The sequence below is a fragment of the Cynoglossus semilaevis genome, chromosome 19, assembly GCF_000523025.1.
Source record: "Cynoglossus semilaevis isolate Cse_v1.0 chromosome 19, Cse_v1.0, whole genome shotgun sequence".
Lineage (NCBI taxonomy): Eukaryota > Metazoa > Chordata > Actinopteri > Pleuronectiformes > Cynoglossidae > Cynoglossus > Cynoglossus semilaevis.
In genome coordinates, this window is record NC_024325.1 from 12,119,733 (window position 1) to 12,142,328 (window position 22,596).

At 43.9% G+C, this 22,596-nt stretch overlaps 3 protein-coding genes across 9 annotated transcripts in view; 1 reads left to right on the forward strand and 2 right to left on the reverse strand.

Annotated features, from left to right (window-relative positions):
• The window catches only part of gdpd4b (glycerophosphodiester phosphodiesterase domain containing 4b), a 13,961-nt gene extending 8,548 nt beyond the window's left edge, over positions 1-5,413 (forward strand). For 2 of the 5 annotated variants that reach the window (XR_003052878.1, XR_003052879.1), the window contains 13 exons: positions 469-562; positions 859-918; positions 1,527-1,625; positions 1,708-1,801; positions 2,000-2,160; positions 2,757-2,839; positions 3,158-3,308; positions 3,511-3,735; positions 3,912-4,069; positions 4,141-4,655; positions 4,759-4,841; positions 4,929-5,008; positions 5,141-5,413. Coding sequence is in view for 1 of the 5 variants with exons in the window: in XM_008333030.2 (XP_008331252.1) it covers positions 469-562; positions 859-918; positions 1,527-1,625; positions 1,708-1,801; positions 2,015-2,160; positions 2,757-2,839; positions 3,158-3,308; positions 3,511-3,735; positions 3,912-4,069; positions 4,141-4,288; positions 4,759-4,841; positions 4,929-5,008; positions 5,141-5,232 (1,513 nt within the window). In the remaining 4 variants the exon portion in view is untranslated. The remainder of the gene's footprint in view (positions 1-468; positions 563-858; positions 919-1,526; positions 1,626-1,707; positions 1,802-1,999; positions 2,161-2,756; positions 2,840-3,157; positions 3,309-3,510; positions 3,736-3,911; positions 4,070-4,140; positions 4,656-4,758; positions 4,842-4,928; positions 5,009-5,140) is intronic. The other 3 variants (XR_003052881.1, XR_003052880.1, XM_008333030.2) reach the window with 3 other exon arrangements.
• Positions 5,414-5,557: 144 nt separating this feature from the next.
• Positions 5,558-21,836, reverse strand: LOC103395358 (unconventional myosin-VIIa-like). Of its 3 annotated transcripts, none has more exons than XM_017041927.2 (48): positions 21,386-21,836; positions 20,398-20,511; positions 20,135-20,287; positions 19,808-19,992; positions 19,599-19,720; positions 19,201-19,343; positions 19,019-19,132; positions 18,702-18,855; positions 18,297-18,373; positions 18,107-18,226; positions 17,881-18,023; positions 17,580-17,790; positions 17,365-17,500; positions 16,815-16,921; positions 16,592-16,633; positions 16,064-16,201; positions 14,869-15,027; positions 14,671-14,763; positions 14,480-14,574; positions 14,274-14,358; positions 13,975-14,193; positions 13,488-13,805; positions 13,189-13,398; positions 12,858-13,034; positions 12,676-12,765; positions 12,445-12,572; positions 12,092-12,218; positions 11,766-11,885; positions 11,494-11,667; positions 10,977-11,204; positions 10,703-10,873; positions 10,513-10,630; positions 10,293-10,419; positions 10,002-10,177; positions 9,673-9,863; positions 9,460-9,584; positions 9,170-9,327; positions 8,937-9,090; positions 8,589-8,744; positions 8,316-8,421; positions 7,819-7,932; positions 7,644-7,731; positions 7,257-7,363; positions 6,644-6,829; positions 6,420-6,536; positions 6,251-6,334; positions 6,045-6,164; positions 5,558-5,958 (listed from the first exon to the last, which is right to left on the reverse strand). In XM_017041927.2, the coding sequence occupies exons 1-48, from the start codon at positions 21,401-21,403 to the stop codon at positions 5,866-5,868; spliced, it is 6,591 nt and encodes a 2,196-aa protein (XP_016897416.1). In that variant the 5' UTR covers positions 21,404-21,836; the 3' UTR covers positions 5,558-5,865. The 3 variants fall into 3 exon arrangements, with proteins under 3 accessions (XP_016897416.1, XP_024921339.1, XP_024921340.1); XM_025065571.1 differs by having other exon boundaries at positions 9,954-10,177; XM_025065572.1 differs by lacking the exon at positions 16,592-16,633 and having other exon boundaries at positions 9,954-10,177.
• Positions 21,837-22,286: 450 nt separating this feature from the next.
• LOC112488649 (unconventional myosin-VIIa-like) overlaps positions 22,287-22,596 on the reverse strand; it is a 5,089-nt gene continuing 4,779 nt past the window's right edge. Inside the window, exon 6 of the mRNA XM_025065851.1 lies at positions 22,287-22,322. Coding sequence (XP_024921619.1) covers positions 22,287-22,322 — 36 coding nt within the window. The remainder of the gene's footprint in view (positions 22,323-22,596) is intronic.

A 22,596-nucleotide genomic window follows, 5' to 3' on the forward strand; every position in this document is an offset into this window, starting at 1 on the left:
ACACCTGTAAATGTGCACATTAGGGAACAAGTGTAAGTCTTTGCAACACACACAGGCTGCCACTTGAGGCGCCATTTAAAATGTTGTGTATAAAATTACAAACACCACACACAATCCTAAACAGTGTTTTTCTCTCACTTTCATAAATATAAACCAAGTACAAATAAATATTGGAGCTGGTTCACCCTGATTGACATCTGCGATCATGAGATTAAATTAAATTCCGGAATTTGTGATGTCAAAACGGGGTCACAAGCCAAGGTTGGAACCATTGCTTTAAAATAAGACCAGTAGACTTGCTTTGTCAGATATTGTCAGAAATATTAAATCTAAATCAATAGACATTTCTATGGAAACATTGCACTCAAACACAAATACTGAACATATTTGACCAACACTTCAGATTTAAAAAACGATGACCTGCTTGTTTTCTTCTTGCCTTTTACTGTCTCTGCGGCTCGTGCTCAGGTTTAACTTTGGGAACCTGGGTTTCTGGTTTCCCTGGTCTGTGGTTCTGCTGGTTGTCACTGCAGCTTTCTTCACCTACATCTCTGTTCTGATGGTAAGACCAGGAGTATGAGACACATGGTTTTACATTTCCACACAGCAGCTCTGGTCTGAGGTCCCTGGAGGAAAATCAATTCTAGAACTTTTAGTGAATTATTGACATTTTAAAATGATCAGTTAAAGCAGATAATTTAATAAAGTTAATGTTTTATTATTATGTTCTGATATTGAAACATTTTCATATAATTTGTCCTACGTTTAATTAAACCCTGGTGCTGTCAAGAATTCAAGGCTCCATATGGTCAGACACAAAATACATTTTCTGACCTTTGTTCTGTTTTTTTTGAGCAGTTGTTGGCTCTGTGCTTACTGTCAGAAGGCCAGGAACTGTATTTGCACTGGGGTCACAAGGTAACTGGTTTTCTTTTTTAAATGACGACATCTCTGTGTCTGTGTTTTGCTCCCTGATTGGATTAGGTGTTTAATAATTTACTTTTATTCTTCTTTGGTTGTTGTTGAACCATGTGCAACATTATATGAGTTCTTGGAGCAGTCAACACGTCAGCTCACTGATAAATCAACGTATTAACTGGAAGCTTGAATATATACAGTATATGTCCAAAGTTCATAGAATGAAGTTTAACATGTAGTAAAACTTAAAAATACTGCATTTGCTGCTTCCTTTTCAGTAATTACTCTGTGTGTGTAAGTACGATTTACACTATAAATACATGTAGTTTTGTAAAAACAGATGTGGATTTATATATATATATATATATACATATATCAGTGATTCCCAAAGTGGGGCCCTGCGCAAGACAAATTTGTTTTAATTTTAACATTTTACTTTTGTTCAGTGTAAATGCACTGATTTGTATTTATTTTATTTTACTGGTCCAAAACTCACAGGACCAGGTCGACCGTTCACTCTAATTGACCATAGGTGTGAATGTTAGTGTGTGTATTTCTTGTCTTTTTTTCCTCTCCTTAACTCACGTCTCCCTTGTCGTCTGTCTCAGGTGGGGGTCCTGGTGACCCTGACCTTCTCCATCGTGGCCACTGCCGTCCTCACTGACCTGTGGGGTGAGGAGTGGGAGACGCTGCTGCTGTCCTTTCAGGTGACACTGGTCAGCTCTGAAGTCTTCTTCTCTGGGTTTTTATTTTTCTGTGATACTTAAAGACTTTTCACGTCTCCATCAGATAACTGCGCCTTATTTACATGTGGGTGGAGTCCTGCTGATGACAGTGCTGGCCTGGCCAATAGCTTTACATTTCTGTCGCCTAAAGGGCAAAGGTGGGGTTTTTTTAAATTGTTGTCTTTACTGTTTATCACTAATGACTGACATTGTTTAAGGACTAATATTATTGCATTAATAATATTACGATAATCATAAAAATAATAAAAACATTTGTACTTTTGTGGTAAATTGTAGTGTAGAAAAGCTTTTGATTCCCTGCCCTGATGTAAGTGTGGATCAGTGACTGAACCCAGGTCTCTGTGTGTCAGTCAGACGTGGTCTGATGGTCGGCTTCTACCTGATCTTCCTCCTCATCCTCTACCTCCTTCCTCTGGGTTTATATTCTCCATGTATCAAAGACAAGCGGACCCTCGGCCCAGCGCCGGCTCTGATTGGACACAGAGGAGCCCCCATGGTCAGTACCGTTGTGGAATATTTTCCAATTTTTACTTGTATCTTAAAAATTAAAAGACTTACAAGGTTGAAAAACCTAAATAATAATAAAACAGTAAAAACTTTACTTTGACTTTGAGGCCAAGAGGAGGTGAATAAAGGTGTTATTACACATTTTTCCGTTATGTTTAAGCAACAGGCCTTAATTTTTAATTTAAGATTCATTATAATATTTCTTGAAAAAGAAAAGCTGGTAGTATTTACTAGAAAGAACTAAAATCAGAGACAACCAAATAATTTAAACTCTTTAAACTCTAAAAATCTAAAAATTTGACATTTAAAATGGGTAAATATATCCCAATATATAAAAATATATTTGTCACCACAGAAATACAATCATCAGAGTATGGGAGAATGATCATGTTCTCCAACAAGACAACAGTGTGAGGTACAAACCAGGTCCACTGCTTGTAGACAAATATATAACAGGAAGCGAGGTCACTTCTGGTTTAGATAAGACTGCTGTAAACACTTCAAAAACAAAGCTGAGTCAAAGAGAAAGTTCTGCACATGCTCAGTTGTCACTTCTACAAATGAACCACTTCACTTTCTGCTCAGCTGGCGCCGGAAAACACACTGATGTCATTTGAGAAGGCGGTGGAAGCAGGAAGTGAAGGTCTGGAGACAGACGTCACCATCAGGTCAGAGCAAAATATTTATGTTTGTTTGGCCTTTAAAATATATCTCTAGGTACTTTTTGAGCACTTCTAATAAATTGTTACCCTAGTATTTTACTAGAAGGTGATGGTAATTCAGCAAAATAATATTTGTTTTAAATCCCTAAACAACAACAACAGAGAATTGTAACCATTGTTGATAATCTATGTGCATTATTTGTTACAGAACAAGCTAACTCGCTATTGTTTTGACTAATTTTATGATTACTATTATATACGGGGGGGAGGTTAGGTTTTAAAGTTTTTAAAGAATTATTAAAGTTGACGTCAGTTGTGCTGCAGTTTTGACGGCGTCCCCTTCCTGATGCACGACCGCACACTCAGACGCACCACCGACGTCCGTGAGGTTTTCCCAAACAGAACTAAGACGTCGGCCGCCATGTTCACGTGGGCGGAGCTACAGAGGTTGAACGCTGGAGGCTGGTTCCTTTCAGTGAGTCAAACACGTTTATCAGTTAAAGAGGTGGTTTATAGTATTTTAATAGGTTCTTGGTAAAAAAACATTTTTTTAACTCATTTATTGATTGGCTGATTGACACTGTGGCGATGTGTTGATCAAAGACCTCTGACATCACACATCAGTCCCCACGTCAGGTCACTGAGTTAATTAGTTATCGATGTCTCTTGCGGTCCAGGACAATCCATTTGGTAGTGTTGGCTCTCTGGGAGCAGAGGAGCGACAGAGGGCGGCCAACCAGTCTGTATGCAGCCTTCTGGACTTCCTCCAGCTGGCAGCCCGTACTCACAAGCTGGTGATCTTTGACCTCTACCGTCCGCCCAGAGGTCACCCGTACAGCATGTCCTGGATCCAGCGAACACTGGAGGTCATTCAGAACGAGTCGTCCATCCTGTCCTCACAGGTGAGACACAGCACAGGTGATGTTTGAGCAGCAAGTCAAAGAGATGTGACCAACTCTTATCGTTTTATATATTACTTATATGTTATTATTATTATATATAGTAAAAATATGTGAATGTAAAAACCTCACTTGGCATCGCAATGTGTCTGTGTGTGTGTGTGTTGTTTTCTGACCAGGTTCTGTGGCTGCCTTCAGATCTCAGGTCTCTGGTCCAGGAAACTGACCCAGAGTTGCAGCAGACGTCAGGGAGCCGGCTCCCTCTGGAGGTGCTCCAGAGAAACCACATCGTCAAAGTGAACCTGCGATACTCTGACGTGTCAGCTCGACTCGTCAGGTCTGTGCATTTTCTAGGTTGTGTCATTCCTAAAACTCACACTTGGCTAATTTTCACGTCATTGCGTTTAGCGAGTACTCGTCCGTGAACATCAGCACCAACCTGTACGTCATCAGTCAGCCGTGGCTCTACTCCCTGGCCTGGTGCTGCGGCGTCCACTCCGTCACCACCAACAACCCACAGCTGCTCAGCACCATCAGCTGCGCGCTCGTCCTCTGGGTCCGCCTGTGGAGCTGAGAAAAAGAGTGGACAGCGCCCCCTGCGCTGTAGACTGTAGTCGCGGCGTGAATTCACCTTTATTCGCAGCAGTGATATTGTTGTACACAGACCCATGTACATTTCTCTGGAGTGATACTGCAGTATTTGTCCTGTGATCCTGTGTTGTTTGTTATGATCATCATCATACAGTAGGGACAGAAAAAGAGAAAACAGGAAGTTGAACATCATAGCTTCACTGTGTAGGACTGACAGCATGATCGCCTGTAAGTCACCTGACCATGTGACATCATCAATGATGACCTTATTGACACTGTGACGCCACCATGTGGTCGTCTCCTTCTGGTAACTTTAGCCATGAATCTCACAGGTGATTAATAATGTTCTGTCTATCACAACAGTTTGAACTCTCTGTCATGTGACCTCAGAGAAACATGACATCACAAAGTAAAAAAACCTTGCTTCTCTTGCAGAGTCCAGATGATTATAACCTGATGTGGATATTGACTGATGTTCTCTCCGTGGTGCTGATCACCATCACCTTCACTTTTCACTGGTGAATCTCAAGCACAGCAACAGTTACATCATATGAAAATTATGATTTTTTTTTTCATTATCATAATAACAGTTTTTTTTCCCTCAGGTGGCGAGAGTCGGAACTGTCTCTGAGTTCCAGAAACAAAATCACACCAGACAACAGCACTTATAGAAAAATCAAAACAGGTGAAAACACAGTGAAAGTACTTGTAATTTACTCAAACTAGATGAGGTTTATTATATCTCTCTCTATATGTATGTATATACATACATACATATATATATATAAAACTGTTTGAATGTGATCTTGGCAGAAAGAGATGAGTGACATATGGTCGGTGTCCGGCTCAAACCTTGGATCAGAGAAGACGGTGTCATCGTCACAGAGCTTTGACGCTGCAGTTGTTTGAGGAGAAGCTGATTCACTGGAGGAAGTACTTTGGTTTGTTACAAACAATAAAAATGTACCTTTACCTTATAAAAAGAAGATATAAGAATGATAGCTTTTTAACCTTAGAAATTCTATTTTATCATTAAATAGATTCTTAATCTAATGTATAAAAACAGGAATAAAAGTATTATTTTTTGCAAGTAGTGTGCAGAACAATAATTTCTACCCTCCATGTTCAGTCTGAAATATGACCAAAAAAGCAGAAGGACAAACAACAGCAGGTAGAGGTCTGTGTTTCACACACAGTTTTTATTTGGGACTAATCCAAATGATGGAATTATTAATATGGAAAAAAACAATGTGAAAATTGTAGCATAAAAATTTGCTTCATAGTGTTGGTGGATTTTAGTTATTATTGTGAATCTATGCAGTGGCCTGTAGAAGGTCAGAAAGTTATTTAAAAAAAGAAACTTCAGTTTGACTGTTGTCACTCAACTTGTCAATTGTAGACTTACTGACGGACCTGGGCTCAGTGACACAAGCCAGGCCCCCGACCTGAAGTTTGAGCCTCCACAAACACATGCTGGGTATAGAGGTGATATGTCAGGAGGGGTTTGTTCAGGGGTGAGTGACTGTTGTCCGATCTCTCCTCCTACTTGATGTTTCCTCTGGGGGTTCTCTGTTTGGTCATGGTGGTCAACATCTGGCTGATGTATGACGTGAGCAGGTCGTCCATTTTGTAGCCCTGGGGGTTTAAAGAGGGGGTGAGTAAGGGTGGGATATCTCGGGGTGCGGGGGTTAATTCCAGCCCAGTGTAATTCAGCGACTCACCAGTGAGGTCTCACACAGCAGTTTGCTGCCGCGGACCAGGTTCCCGATGGTGATGTGGAAATAAGTGTGACCGCTGCTCCAGTTGGAGATTTTAGTGAAAGGATGAGTGATGAGGATGTCCTGCAGGGGGCGGTGTTACAAACAGCATCGTCTTAAACAACAATATTCCTGACTTATCTGCTTAAATGTGTCGACTGTGGACTCACCTTAGACTTGGGGTCAATCAGACTGACCCCGTGTTTGTTGATGGCTATCAGCAGAGTTTCTGGAAAGTTGGGATCAGTTGTTTGCTGAAAAAGGGACAATTATTCTCCACATATTTTAAAAAAAAGGAAACCCTTCGATGAACTGATTTCTCTCTTTTATGTCCTCTACCTTGACTTCAAAGAAGGCAGAACCAAATGTTGGCCATTTGTAGATGATTTTGAGGAAAGAGAGTTTGGAATCTTCCGGACTTTTCCCTGAGTGTTTGTTGAAGTGTGTCAGGATGGACTGAAAGAGAAAACACAAAAAGACTGAAATGTAAAAATGTTCAATTTTGTTTATACTTCTGTTTTTAGTTCCAACTCTGAAAACATTGGTTTCTCGTGTCATCTCACCCTCTTCCAGTCTTCTGGGGACAGGTTTCTGCTCTGGTCCTGGGGGACGAGGTCCTTCAGGATCTTGGAGACCATGTTAAAATGAGATTTGTCCTCATCAAACTTCACCCTGTAGATCAGAGCTGCCAACTGGGAAGCTTCCTCCCGGGAACACTTGTGGTAGCCTCGCAGATACTTAGGCAGCTCCTGGTGTTGAAGTAGTATTGATATTGAAAAGTATTCATCTGTGATGAAGTCAAAACTGTCTGGATCAGGCCCAGACATTACTGTACTTTCCGGACTATAAGAGTAGCAGTACACAAGCCTACAGTGCCCTCTAGTGACTGTCAGTGTGAAAATAACAGTGTGAAATTATATATTTCAATATATAAGTCTGAGTAAAAGTCGCAAACCCAGCCAGAGGATGAAAAGAAGTGTGACTTATAGTCCAGAAAATATGGTAGTCAGGACAAAAGACTTTGACGATTTCATGTGACAGAAAATGCAACAACAAATGGCTACCAGGTCACAACGTATTAGAGGTCAACTCAGACATAGCAGAAATTAGGGGTTAAAGTTCATTCAGATGTTTTCAAGCCTTCTGATCTGAAACGTCCCTGAGGTCCAGACTCACCTGGTAATAGTGGAAGATGGAGTCGGCCATGGCGTCTTTTCCTGGTACAGTGTTGGTCCACAGCTTCTTCATAAAGAAAACCTGATAGGTGAGAGAAGGCACTGCACCTACACACAGAGACCAGTAGGTGATGTCACAGCTGCCACGAACCAATCGGGAGAGACTTACAATTCAAAAGTAAAAGGTACCAGTACTTTTACATCCACGGTCCCCAATAAAGTTGTTTCTACAATTTTACTGTTTGTCTGACAACAACATAAGACATGAGAGTCTCCTGCTGCCGAAGCCACCAAGGTCAACTCAAGGTCAAACCAAAAGCCGTGCATTTTCCCTCGGGAGCCTTGGAAATGCGGTGTACCCACTTTAAGGACACATTAATCTCTTTACCGTCTTTTCCGAGTCTGGCTTTTTTGATCCAGTCGGTCAGGTGCCTCACAAAATCGAAGAAGAAGTCGCCGTCGGGGACGCTGATGACCTGCACATCAGTCACAAACCAAGAGAGTGGAAGAGGATTTTAAGAACACGGGGTTAGGTTGTTAAAAACAGAGATTGTTTTCTTCACCTTGTCAGTGATCTTGACAAACAGACTGAAGCCTTCGGAGGATTTGAGCAGCAGACGTCCAGAGATGCTGTGGCAGAAGTCTTTGGCTTTGGTGCTGGACTCCACCTCAAACACCTGAAGAGGACACCGGACAGAGACAGAGACAGAGACAGAGACAGGCAGCTGCTTAAAGAAGGTGAGAAATGAAACAATCATTTACTGGAAACGTATTCTTCTTAACGACTTCTCATCATTTGTTGCTCCTAAAAATACAATCAAGTTGGTGTCAGTTCCTTGGGTATTGGTTTCACTTTTAATTAATTTTCTATTTGTCATAGTTTCTGTAGTGTGTTTCATCTTGAACATGTGCAACTGTTGACTCCTCGTCTCTCCTCAGGCCTCGTTTCTATCTTCTGGTAAAACCAGTATAAAATCAAACGCTGGCAGAGAAATGAGTCACTATCCAAACGAGAAGTTTACAGAGATGGAACCAGGATGTGACGTGAGTCACTGCTGACCTCATCTGAGTCGTCTGGGAAGTAGACCTTGTGGAAGATCTGAGTGGTCTTGTGCTGGATGGCCTCCACCTCCACCAGGTGAGGAGGATACTTCCTGGAACCGTTTCTGTCACAGAGAGAGAGTAACTATTGGTTACACTGTGTAGTGATTAGCACTTGTGCCTTATACAAAAACGGTCGTGGGTTTGAGCCCCAGTAGAACCACAAGTTTCTGTATAATGTTGCTTTTTTCTTTCTTCTTCACTGAGCTGTGAGAGTGTGAGGCTGTTTTACCGTAAGGCCTTCTGCAGCCTCTGCATACAGTCTGCTGCCAGTGGATAATGTTTCTTCGCCTGCAGGAACTTCTGCACGTGAGGCAGCAGGACGTTACTGGGAGGAAACAAACCAGTACAGAGCCACAGCAGCTCCCAGCCCTTCTCCTCACTGTATCTACACACACACACACACACACACACATATACAAAGAGAAATGTCTTAAACGTATTATAACACATCAGCACTCAAGCAGACTGGAGCGTACGTCTGAATACCACTCAGCACATCAGCACTCAGGCAGACTGGAGCGTACGTCTGAATACCAGCTCTAACTAGTGTGTGTGTGTGTGTGTGTGTCCGACTCACTTCACTTGATTATCAGTCAGCTGTTTTAGAATCTGACAGAAGATCTCGTCTTTGAGCGGCTCGGCCTTCAGGGCACCTTCAAAGATCTGGTCTGTGAGCTCGTGGATTGAACGCACTCGCTTGGACGGGTAGTCGCCCATGTACTTCATCACAGGTGCAGCAGCTGTTAAGGACAACGGTTGTTGGATTCAAACACACGCAGCAGCACTGCGTGTCACCAAAGTAAAGGATATCTAAGAAGGTCAGACAGGCGTCCTGGGAGAGCTCCTCGTGGGCCAGCACTTTCTTCAGCAGAGGCTGTTTGAGGGGTTCCCTGCTGCAGCTCCACAAACGCTCCTTCCCTCGGGCTTTAGTGATCATCACCATGCTGAAAGTGTTTTTAGGAGGAGACCTATGAAGACACAGGAGTGAGAACAAGGAAGAATATCTACAAAGAACAGCGCTAAGAACCAGGAACGATTCGGACAGATACGTAGGAAACACCTGAAGACAGGAACGATTTGGACAGATACGTAGGAAACACCTGAAGAAGTCGTAGGAGAACTCCTCCAGAGTGTAGGCCCTGGTTTTTTCCTCTTTCGCCAAAAGGTTCAACTGGGACAAAGTGATGGATTCTCTCCTCTGATCAGGAGTCATGGTCACCAGAGCCTGGGATGGAAATGTGATGGAAAGAAAACCCAGCAACATGAGGCGACAGAGCAGCGTCACTGGTCACTCACCGACGACAGTCACTCACCACGATGTCGTACTGTGGTCGGGTGATGGTCGGCAGGATGTAGACGCAGTCCGAGGAAAAATCTCCTCTCAGCTTAGTCCTGTCGTTGACCCCGTGACCCCAGCCAGAGTTCATCATGCGTTCGCCTGTGTGTTCGTCCAGGACGATCAGATCGCCTTTGGAAAAGCTTAAGAATGTGGAGTCGACCCCCGCTGAGATGCAAAGAACAAATGTATCAAAAACAAATTCTCAAGACATAATCCCAGTAAGACTCTGGTTTAGACTGAGACTAGGATTAACACCTTTCTCTCTACACATTGTCTTAGACTCTCTTCTCTCTCTGTTCATACCAGGACCGGGGCTAGGACAGTCCATCAGTCCCACTACATATTTGGACCTTTTCCTCAGACCCTCTAGAAAGGCCACCACCAGATCCCGGATGTCCTCAGAGTTGTTGGAGGTAAACGTGTACTCGTCACCCTTAACTGTGGCTAAAGTAAAACTCTGGCCCTGGAGTTTTCCTCCTCTGGAAGACAGAAAAGAAATGAGTCAAAGTAAGTAACAGTGACGAGGTCACTGTAGGGTTAGCACAACAAGGCATTCATTCCATTTGACCTGACAGTTTAGCATTTCTCTCTTACCTGCTGCTTGACACGGCAGTGATTTCTTGGAAAGAGAGTTCCAGAAGAACCTGCTCCTGTTCGTCCACGAAGTAAACCCCGGTCCAGTTCACTGCTGCGATCACGTCGTTCTTGGGCAGACTGGGTCCTGGTGAAGACAACACAGAGACAAAAATTGTCTCCGAACTTCATGTGTTAATTCACATGAAGTTTTGTTTTTTTTTCTCTCTGTGTTTTGTACCTGAGAATTTGAAGGCCTCGTAGAAGCGTGAGAAAAGTAAAGGCCACTTTAATCGTGCAAAGTCCACCACGTCCTCCTTCACCTTCTCGGGGTTGGACCTCCTCTTCAGGTGAACTCCCTGCACAGTCAGCTGCCGTCACTTACTGAGGTAGGAAAAAGAATCGTCTCGGCTGCTGCAGATGAACTGTACCTTTTTGTGGGCACTGATGATGAGCTGAGCCCACTTCTCCAGCGTCTTCGCCGGGGTGACTTCCCTGTCGGGGATGTAGGAGGGAATCAGGCAGATAAGACGATCGTGGAGAATCTCAGCGCCATAATCCACAAAGTACTGCTGCGAGGCCAGTTCAGCCAGGTCCTCCTCCTGAGGAGAGGTGACACACAGGGCAGGGAGACGGTAAAAACACAGGAAACATCCGGTTTCTTCATGTTTGGAGAGACATTTTCACCAACAGGAATCTTCTCACCTTCTCACAGCGATACTCTCCAAACTTCACCCCTCGCACGATCTGCTGGTAGATGAGGTTTGTGGCCACACAGTCCTCAGCCGGGTTGTGCCAGGGGGTGAAGATCTCCTTCCTGAAGAACAACCTCCAGGGGGCGTTCCTCTCCTGGGCACCCTGCTCTTTGGCATACTGCTCACATTGAGACACAGCATCCATGACGTGGTCGCTACCACTGCCCAACGACGACACCTGACACACACATCACAGAAGATGATTAGATAGACAGACAAAAACTAGGGAAGCCGACCAATATTAGCATAACTACGTAATATCTGCAAGAATCGTTATTGGTTTTCCTGCGATAATGAAAACTTGATAACGCAATGCATGGGTTTTGCCAAATGCTGCGTGACCTAAAAATAATTTTGGGGAAAAACAGCAGTAAACGAAAGTGACGGTAAACTAAGTCACTAGATGGCAGCATTGCAGTCGGAAGGAAGACAATGGATGGATGGATGTTTGTGTTGAGGGAAACCACCTTGTCAAACAGGGCGATGTACAATGAGAAGCCGAATCGATCTCTCAGGTTGATCTTGTCGGCCAGAGCGTGACAGAGTTCACCGGCAGTGGTAGCCGAGTCGGCCAGGAGAGTCTTTGTCGTGCCATCCATGAACGTGACCGGCAACATTATGGGCTTTTTGGATTTGGTGGCCTGAGGACAAAAAAAGACAAAGGATAAACACCTTAAAAATATCTGGACAATTCAAAGAATTCAAAGACAACAGCTATGAATCACCACACGTCTGGTACCTGAAGCTCCAACCATGACGGCGGCTGAGTCCGTGTTCGATTCACAAAAGTCCTCCTCAACCTTTCCTCACAGTACGGTGCGTAACCAGGAGGACCACTGACCAAGAAAGTCCTTAAATACTGACAGAAAATCTCATGTTAGTTAGCAGACGCTGAGGACAGAGTTGAAGTCAGCAGCAAAGAATTCTTTATGTTTTTCCAACAGAAAAGTTTCTGAACCATTAACCAACACCACTTGTACCTGCGTCCGTCTCTGATGGCTCAGTGCTAACTGATGATCAGGTGGTGAAGTAAGTAACCTGTAATAAGCTGAGATATCGTCTTACTTTGACAAACTTTTCAGACGGAGCGAAGCAGCCGACGCAGAGAGACAGCAGGATCCATCCTCGAGCGTGGCTGCTCTTGGACGGATTCTGAGAGAGCTGTTTACAGATCTGACAGTAGATCTCATCTCTGAGGCACATGCAATAAAATCAAAACAAAAACTCCTGTTTAGTGGCAACAGGTAAATCAGGAACCTAAGGAGATTAAAACACCCGAAAAAACATAAAGTCAGACGATTAAATCCAAACTGGTTTTGATTCAAACATGGAACTCTTGTCCCTCTGACAAGTGAAGAAACTGGTTTCGATTCAAACATGGAACTCTTGTCCCTCTCCAGGTTCGGCTCGGTGTTCACCTGAGCGCAGGCCGTAAGATACCGTTGCCGATGATGAAGTGAAGTTTCTCCAGGTTGGACGTGGGTCGATCCTCCAACATGCTGTTCCCCTGCAGGCCGTAGTCGGCTTCTGTCAACCTGCGGGTGACCTTGAACAGACATGGGACAAAAAAAAACCAGATTTCCTTTTTCTTGTCACGTTGCAGAAAAGAAAATGGAAAACAGAAAAGTGGGAGAGGAGGAAACTCTCACCTCTTCTGTGATTTTTGATTTTCTCTTCAGGGTGAGCGACACTAGTTTGTGTCTGACGCTGTTCCTCTTCTGGCTGTCTTCAGAGCTGGTCTGTTCACAGGAACAATTTCGTACTGAAGCTCCACACGGAGAATAATTCAGTTGTCATTACGCTCTGTTAGAATCTCCTCCCACCGCCTCACCTCCTCCTCCACCTGCAGCTCCTGCAGCTCCCTCTTGTACGTCCTCTTGCCGAGCGTCTCGTAAATCTTGGTCATGACGGGGATTTTCTCGCTGCCGTCATGGATCACTATCTGACACTTGGGCTCGGGGAGGTCGCCCATGAACCTCAGCACGGTGATCCACACGGCCAGTGCAGCCTGGGGGGTGACAGAAGGGGGAGAGGGGGCAATAATCAGGAATCACGGGTGACAGAAGGAGGAGAGGGGGCAATAATCAGGAATCACCGCTGTTGTATTCTGTCATCTAAGGCACAGATGTGAAAATGTAGCTGCAGCTTCAGCTCAGTTTTACCAGCTGATCTCCTTCATCCTCATGGAAGAGCAGAGGTTGTTTCAGAGGTCGTCTGATGTACGTGTGAGTGGAAACGCCCTGGAAGTAAGTGGCAGCAAATTTGGAAAACTTGTACTCGGACAAGTCTTCCTCCTCCTCGTCAGGCAGCGGCAGAGCTTCATTAACCACGTCCTCCTGGTCTTCTCTTTCAAAGGACGTCTTCTCCAGGTCCTGGGTGACAGGAGGAAACATCAAACATCATCAAAGGTTAGTTACCTTCAACGGAGAGGTTTTTAATGATTCTGAATGGGAAACCACACCTCAAATCCAGCTGGTGCTTGTCCGTCCTGGTTGGGTAACGGCCCAGAGTTCCCCAGGAATCCAAACATGAGGTCCACCATGTCGGAGTGATCGACCGGCTGCTCCTTCTCCCTCTCCATCTGCTCCAGCAGCTCCTTCTTCTTCCTGGCCTCCTCCTTCTCCTCCTTCTCCCTCTCCTCTTGCTGCTGGGCCAGCTGGACGAGCCGCTCCTGGTGATTCTTCTCGGCCTCTGCCTTAGCCCGCCGGGCCGTCATCTGGTTCCGCAGCTGCTCCTCCTCGGCCAGACGCTGGCGCTCGGCTTCCATGCGGCGCTGCAGCTGTAAGTGGAGGAAACACTTTTTTTTTTTGGGTTCTGATCTTACAGCAGTATAAGACATTAATACAGGAACTGAGGGCATGCAGAAAAACACATCCACCCTCTCAACATCAGCGTTCCTCACCATGTTGTAAACAGATGCAGCAGCAGTAAATATCACAGCAGTTTACCTCCACTCTGAGCCTCTGGCACAGGCGTCTGGCTATCATGCCTCTGGTGTAGGCCTGAATGGTCAACACAGCCCGCAGGTGCTGCCAAAATGTCAGACGGATGAGGAAACCCCGGCAGCGAGCTTGGATGAGGGTGATTTGTCGACGAGTCCTCTGATAGTTCCTGTAGTATTTCCTGGACCTGTAGACGGCCTGGAGGCGCAGGAAACCAGACTGCATCTGTGCAACAAGGACAACCAGAGATTAGGAGAAAAATGTTTTAAAAACTTACAAAATGTGCAAAAGTTTAAAGAATTTACAAGGAGAAAATTCTTTCTGCAGTGATATCCTCTCCAGAACTTCTGAATGGAAACAACAGCGCTCTTCAGTCTGAGGAAGTTGTTTCTGTAAGAAAAAAAAAAACACATATGTTACTGGGTTATAACAGTTTCATTCGTAATGACAAGAAAAAAAGCTTTTTTAAAAAAGATTTTTCTGCCGTTCACGTTCAGAATAAATCACTGACCGCGCTCTCAGTCGTCGCACGGACTTCTGGATCAGAATCACTTTGTCTGTGATGGCTTTGTCTCTCTCCACCTCCAGCTGCATGTCGTGATGATCCTAAACTCAGGAGAAAACAACAACAACTGTTAGCCGCAGTGGGTGAAGGACAGAACACAGTTGCACAGGATATTATTTATATTTTGAATGTAGAACCTTCAAGAAGATCTTGGTCTTTCCGATTTGCCAGTCGCCATGTTTTCCAAGGCGGACCAGAACGATCTGCTGACTGGTCCCTCGTAGATCCTCCTGCCAAAACCAAGGCAAAGACTCTGCGTTAGGTTTGGGGTGAAATCTGCATCGTCAGCAAATACAACTTTACTTAGTGATTTTTAATCATTTCTTTTTGTTGACCTGTAGGTGAGCAGGTTTGACCCCCGGCATCAGGACTCTATAACGGTCCACAAACTCAGCAAATGTGTATCTGATGGGATAACCAGCCCGGCGGATGCGGATGGTCTCCATCATGCCGGAGTAACGCAGCTGACGGATACAGAGCTCTCGGTCGAACAACTGAAAAATGGAAAATTGGTAGCCATCAGTACCATCGTAGGAGAAACGTGGAGATATCGTTGGTTGTGGCTCTGAAACGGTTGTCCAATGAGAGACGGGTTGAAGGACAGCTGTAGTCCAAAGATAACCAGAGAGAAAATTCTAAAAATTTAGGACCACAATGAACCCAAACAAATGTACGCTTTCGGTAACTGGACGGTGCATATTGACGTACGTTGTAACCTCGTAACATATATACTGTATGTATAGAGATCACAAAACAGGAGTGTCCAGACTTTTTTGGCTTAAGAAACTATTTGACTGGGTTAATATTTAATATATATTTAGTCATATTTGTACATGTTGAGGTGCTGATTAAACACATATTCACCACTATACACCACAGAGTTATATTTTTATTTTATTGGCTCATGATCTACCAGTAGATGGAGATCTAGTTGTTGGGCAGCCCTGGTGTCAGAGACAGAACTTGACCAGACTTTTTTCAGGACACTGAATGATTGCTACCAAAATAAGACACATGGACACCAGAGTTCTTATTGAAGGATGACTGGAGCTGTTACACAGATAATCAGAAAGTTTACATGTGTGTGTGTTTGTCAGGTCTCTCTCTCACACACACTCTCTCTCTTCCCTCCTGTCTGTGTTTCAGTGGTTAATTAGTCTCATCACACTCACCTGTGTCCTGTGGCTCCCTGTTCATTAGTCTCACTCGTCTCACCTGCTGCCCCGGGTATATAAACCTCTCTCTCCCTCACTTTGTGTTTGGTGTGTGCATGTGTGGTTGTTGTTGCTGCTGCTGTTGTTGATTTATTTTTTTTGTTGTTGTTTCTGCTTGTGAATTCTTGCTCTGTTCCATTGTTCCTCTGTTGTCCTCACGTTTCCCATTATTTATGTTGGACATTCGGGTCCACAAACCCTGACAGTATTTAATTTAATTTTTTCAATGTGAAGGTCTCTCTGTTTGGACATGTCCACAACCTGCTTAATTCCAGAACAATTAATAGATGAAAACACACACAGACACTGAACTCACCATTGGTTTTTTGAACTCGTTGGGTTTTACACAGCGCACAAAGAACGGCTGACACACACTCAGTGTCCTCATCAGCATCTCCAGGGAACGTTTGAACTGACTGCTCAGAGTCGGGGAGCGTTTCCTGGTCTCTGCACCCTAACACACACACACACAAACTTACAACAGTTATGTTTCTGTGGTCGTTTCTTTTTCCTTTGACCCTTTAAATGTCTGGACACACCAACAAGTGAAATATTTATTTTATGATTCACAACTACTGAATTTGTCAACAGTTTCTCAATAATGGCAGCAGGTGACAAAAGTGTTTCCACTTTAAACACCGTCACCGCAGTGATGTTTTACTGGTGTTCACATTTCCACTGAGAATGAAGACGTGTCGGCGAGTTCGCGATCAAACATCTGATTTGTCAGGATGATTTTCTGCTGCTTCCTGTGTTATTTATGTGGCTGTTTATTTATTTTTTGGACATACAGTAGTGAAGGTAACAACACAAATACCACATGAGGCTAAAGTTTGTCAATTACCTTTGGAGGAGGAGTGCAGGGCTGCTGATAGCCACACAGAAACTGACGTGAGAGGAAAACATCAGAGGAAATGTAAAAGATACAGCAGAGAGAGTGAAGGACAGTCAGTGTCTGGAGGATATTTTCAGTAAACGCCTGAGAATCATCTAGAAAGGGCAGCAGCTTCAAAGAGTTAGTGAGGGGGAAAAAAGTTTTCATGAGAGAAAAGCGATTTTTCCCTCACCATGGCCACATCAGCCTGGAAGATCTGCTTGATGAACTTGTTCTTGGAGGAGTGGACGAGATGGATGATGTCAGTGTGGAGGCTGTCTCGGTTTTTCTCCAGGAATCCTGGGAAAAAAGACAGCAAGAGAAGAACAAAAAATAAAAACTAGAGATGTCCGATAATATCGGCTGACCATATGAATCGTTATCCGTAATAATTGTTATTGGTTTTCCTTCGTTAAAGAAAACCCTCTAACACAATGCCTGGGTTTTGCCAAATGATGTGACCTAAAAATAGTTTTGAGGAAAAAAAAGTGAAAGCCACTAGATGGCAGCATTGCAGCTCAGACTCAGAAGTGGTTTGTACAGATCAACAACAACTGAACTTCCTTAACCACCAGGCCACCACTGCCCCGCTACATCGGTTGATATCGGAATCGGAAATTAAGTGTTTGGATAATATTGGCAAATTGGAAATCAGCAAAATGTTAATATCGTACATCCCTAATAAAATCTAAATTGGAAATCAGCAAAAAGTTAATATCGTACATCCCTAATAAAATCCTCACCCCTGGACTCGTAATGCACCACACCAGCAAAGTGTTGGATCCCAAACTGGGTTTCGTAGCTGTTTTTAGGAGGGATGTAGTTGCAGTTGAGCCTGTGTTGTGTGTTGAGCTTGTAGAGCATCGTAGCATCGGTTCCCTACCCAAAATAAATAAATAAAAAGAATTGGTCAGACTCATAAAAAACCCTCAAAGAATATTAGACATTTCTTTAATACCTTGGGGAACTTGCTCTCTTCGTCGATGAGGGATATGATGTTCATGGGTTTGTTGGCGATCATGTCCAGCGCCTCCTGGTTGTCCGTGAACTCGATGTGCTGCCAGCAGATGTCCTCCAGGTTGTACTCCTCCTGCTCCAGCTTGAAGACGTGCTGAACGAAGAACTGCTGCAGGTTCTCGTTGGCAAAGTTGATGCACAGCTGTTCGAAGCTACAAAACAGAAAAAGAAAAAATGTGTTAGCAGAGCAGTAGCAGAGACCACTGACACTGACACGGTTCCTGAACACACCACGGAATTACCTGTTAACACTGAAGTTCTCAAATCCAAAGATGTCCAGCAGACCGATGGATCTAGACGCGATGGTTCTGTCACAGGACGGTGGCCTGTATATGGCTGCGTTGATTTTATCCACGATCCAGACGAAGAGTCGGCCGTAGATTCCCTGCACAGAAGATGAAGTCAAACAGAAACTGATTTCTATGAACCAGGATTTATTTATTTTCTTTGTCGCTCAGACACCAGTACCTTAACGAAGGCGTCCCTGACGTCCAGACCTTGCTCCACCCGGAGAGGAGTGGTGACGCTTTCACCTCGAGTGATCAGCGTCCTTGTGGTCAAACACAGCATCACGTCCTTGGGCTCCACCTGCAATAACAGTGACATTTAGAGAAACAAGACAGAAACGACACACATCTCTGTGCACACACACACACACCTCCATGAGTGAAGCAGCAGTCATCAGGTCAGGTGACCTCACCACCACACAGGCGTCCAGGTTGTCGTATGTACGAGCTGAAGGACACAAGCAGAAGTTGTTGTTCCTTCAAAACATGACTTTTCAGCACAAGGTTTTTTTTGTCTGGGGTTCAAACCACAGAAAAGGTCAGGGTGACTTACCCACCACAACTGGCTTAGTATTAGCCAAAAAAAGCTAAAAGTTAACGAAAAAGAACTGAAACTGCTTAAGGTGATCAAAAGTACAGAACAAACAAATGACTCCAAAGTTATTCAAAATGGCCCAGAAACGATGATTCAATAATCAAAGAAACCAAATTCTCTTCTGTTTCTTTTCCCTTTCACAGGGACTGAGTTATAAACAGTGACTTTTGGTGTAAAATACCTTCAAATCTCATGTTTCCCATGTGCAGGATGGCAGCCAGCAGTTTGGAAATCTCTAAGTTTTCCTTCTCGGTGAACATGAGAACCTTCATGGCCGACAGGATGCTGGAGTAGTCGGTCAGATCATCACGACCGTCACACTCTGTACAGTCACCCTGGAGGGTTAAAAACAACAGAAGATGCTTATGGCAAAAACCTGACTTGTAGATGCAAGACTGATCCCTGATTGGTGCAAATACATTTATTTTGATGAACTAAATTGTGATATTTTTTGTGATTATCAATATTTCCCCTGAACATTCTGTGGTGCAGTCCTACCATGGTGAGGTAACAGTAGTCTGTGGCCAGGCCCAGCCCCAGCTTGGCCTTCATTTCTGGAGACATGCCCTTCAACATGCAGTAGAAAATATGGTAGTTTCTCTCATCGGGAGCCTGTGGTTTCAGATGAACATTAGTTTGTGTTTACTTTATCACCGACACAGGCTGACGTGGTGTCTGACCTGTCGACACACTCGAGACTTCTCCAGCAGGTACTGCTCTATCTTGGCCCCTTCGATGGCGCCTCTCTTGTTGAAGTGGATGTCGATGTACTTCCCAAAGCGACTGGAGTTGTCGTTGCGAATCGTCTTGGCGTTGCCAAAAGCTAAACAGAAAATAGAAAAAACTCATCAGTGTTGTTTTAATTGTAAATACCATTAAATTTGTCTTCTGTGTCAAAACAAACTCAAATTGCTAACTTTTACCTAAGACAGCAAATGCATCGCTGGCTTTTCTTCTTTTTCTGATTCGTTACATTAGCTCTGGACAGATAGCCTTAACTTCAACACCATAGAACGACCTGTTTAAGGTTCTAAGTCACATCAACCTTCACTCCATCAAACATCCACAGCTGCCTGACCTTCCAGGATCGGTGTGGCCTCCAGGACCTGCTGCTCTATCCAGGAGTGTTGGCCACTGATGGCGGCCAGAAACTGCAGAATCAGCTTGGTGCTCTCTGTCTTTCCAGCCCCGGACTCTCCGCTGTCTCACACACACATGTACACAGACCACTGTTACACACCAACCTGTTACAGGGACACACTGACTCACTGCTGACACCACACACACCTAATGATGCAGCACTGGTCCTTGTTGTTGCGCTGCATGTTGAAGTAGCAGTTGTCGGCGATGGCGAATATGTGAGGTGGCATCTCCCCGATCTTCCTGTTGGTGTAGAGGCGAATTTGGTCAGCGGTATAAATCGGCAGCAGCTGGTACGGGTTCACTGCAACCAGGATGGAACCTGTGTATGTCTGTGGAACCAAAAAGACGGAGAAACTTTGACGTTTGGAACCGAGACGAGAGAAAAGCTGAAGAGTTAAAAAAAGAATTGAGAAGTTTCTTATAATCGCAGTAAAATAGATATTTTACTCATTCCTGTTCAACAACACTGACGTAAATGACATGCTCTTTGTAGCGGATGAACAGGTTGCGGAGAATTCCGGCCTCGTTGAGGTCGCCTAGACGGATCATGTCCTCCACGCCATGAATGGAGGTCGGGTGCATGGGTTTGATGTTGGTGGCGCTCTGAGGAAATATCCAGTGTTCCTGGAATTAAATGTTAGAAAATACAGCTGAGATGAAAGTCACTAGTTATTATAACAATAATAAAACCCACATTCACTACTGCAAGTTATTGCAGTACTGCATTGACTTACATGGCCTTCATCATCCAGGACCTGGGTCTGTCCGGAGTCACACCGTTTGACCACCGCGCCCACTGGAACGTCAAACTCTCGACCAGTTTTCAGGTCCAGCCACACATAATCTCCCTGGATTGAAGTAGATTACTGACACATTAATATAAATATAACAATGAACACAGATTTATCATCTAAAACTCTCCTCCAGACAGACCTAACGTCATTAAGGACGTGTGCAGTGCTCACTGCTGCCCCCTGTGTGAACTCATATTCCCGTTTGTATAAAAGACTTGCCGCACACCCACGCACCAACCAAACCAATTATTTTTAGCATCTAAATCTTTGAATGGAAGGTTTTTATTTTTGAGACCGGTTAAACAATGACCTGGGTGAAGCCACACAGGAGATGATGTAACTTTTGTTTGGTCAGGTTTATTCTTGGTGATTAAATCCTGATCTGATTTGGGTGGAACAAAGCCAGGAATCTCAGTGTTTCCTTTCTCAAACTGCCACCTGCAGACGCTCTAAGTCTGCAGGTTATTGAGATGGAGAACAACAAAAACCCGCAGCACCACTGAGCTCAGACCTCGCCTCCACAGTCTAGACCCTGACCTTAAGGCTGCTATTTTTATTCCCCTCCCTGTGAATGAGATTCTCAGCCTGCAGCGTCTGAGTCGCGCCCTGCAGGACTGAGTCCAGAGCCCAGGCAACAGAATCGAATTTGTAATGAATAACATTCAAGGCCTGGACATGAAGTAAATCTGAGCTGAGAGACCAAAAGGAGAGGAGACGAGCTGCCGTCTGTCTGCTGTCTTCACAAAAAAACTGAAACAGAGACGAGGATAAGATTTTTTTTTCTAGTGAAAAATTAAACTTTCTGTATGAAAGGAGACAAAGTCCAAGGATGTTCTACCACGAAATCTTCTGCTCTTCACTTCTGTTAAAAATTCAAAATGAGCGTGACAGATAATGTGACTTTTTTTTTCATGTTATGATGACACACCTGCTGCAGAATGACCATGGTTCAGCTGTGAGTTGATTCCAGGTCATCAGATGTCAGAAGTGAGGCCTCTGCAAAGTCAAAGTCAGAGTTAAATACTGAATATTAATAAAAGTACATTGATAGTAGCAGAAAAACAATGAAGACTGTGTTCCTTCTACGTCATGGCTCTGTTCACACAGTGGAGTCGTAGCAGACACACACACAGCCATGTGCTTCAGATGGTAGGAGGCTTACTCGGATTCCTGGGGCTAATCCTGTTACTTTAGTACGGAAGCATATTTGTCGACTGCTGAATCATTTTCTCCCCCACCGAGTCTTTTCTGCCGTAACCTTAGATACAGTCCTGTAGCTCGGGGTTCTGTTCTACTGACGCAAACGGTGCAATATAAATCTTATCATCAATATTGTCAACATCAACATGGGGATAAAAATGTTCACTTTGATGTAGAAAACAAAGGAAACTCTGACCATTTTCTCGACTTTTAAAAACAACAAATTATATAAAAACAAATTATTTTGTACGTACACTATGCGATAATTTGTCTCTGAGTTTATTTTGCAGGATAAACAAATACTGTATATGACTAACAGAAGAAGTTAAGTACTAACACAAGAATGTGTTTTCTGCTGGGACACTGCCCTCTACTGACATTTTCTCTTCTTACCTCTTCCTTTCCAAATACTCTGAGTAGCAATGTTTCTCTTAAAAGAAGGTATTTCATAGGTAGATTTACTACAGTAATGTACAAATACTCAATAGTGTCCTTCTAGTATTTAGTATGACAGGAAGTTCATATCTGCTAGCTCAGACGTGTTTGTAACAAAAAAGAAATTTTTGTGAGCATTCACAGTTTGCTAGAGCATAATTTTTTTAATTATTTTTTTTGTTAAAGTTCAAGAATTAGAACTTGTTTCTACCCTGAATTTCTGGTATATTCTGCCACAAAAAGCAGGACCAGTTGAGAAACGTTGACCAATTACACTCCATATAAACATATCTGGGTCATTTCCTCTACAGCCGAAGGCCCTATGATGTTGGTATGACACAAGGTACACAAAAGGTAAAGGTCAAAGTTCATTGTTTCAACTCATTGTTTGGCCCTCCCCCCTGCTCCCACCCCCTGGCAACGTGTGCAGAGATTTTCACTTAAAGGCCTGCAGCAAGACCACTAACACTTAACAGATAATCTGTGTGTGTGTGTGTGTGTGTG

Bases quoted from the DNA above. Each gene is read 5' to 3' on its own strand.
- LOC103395358 (XM_025065571.1), bottom strand. The intron at 17,791-17,880 runs GTAATTCCGTGG...TCTGTTTTGTAG, and splicing joins GAGAACTTCAGTGTTAACAG to CTTCGAACAGCTGTGCATCA. The intron at 7,933-8,315 runs GTCAGCAGTGAC...TGTCCTCTTCAG, and splicing joins TCCCAGACGACTCAGATGAG to GTGTTTGAGGTGGAGTCCAG.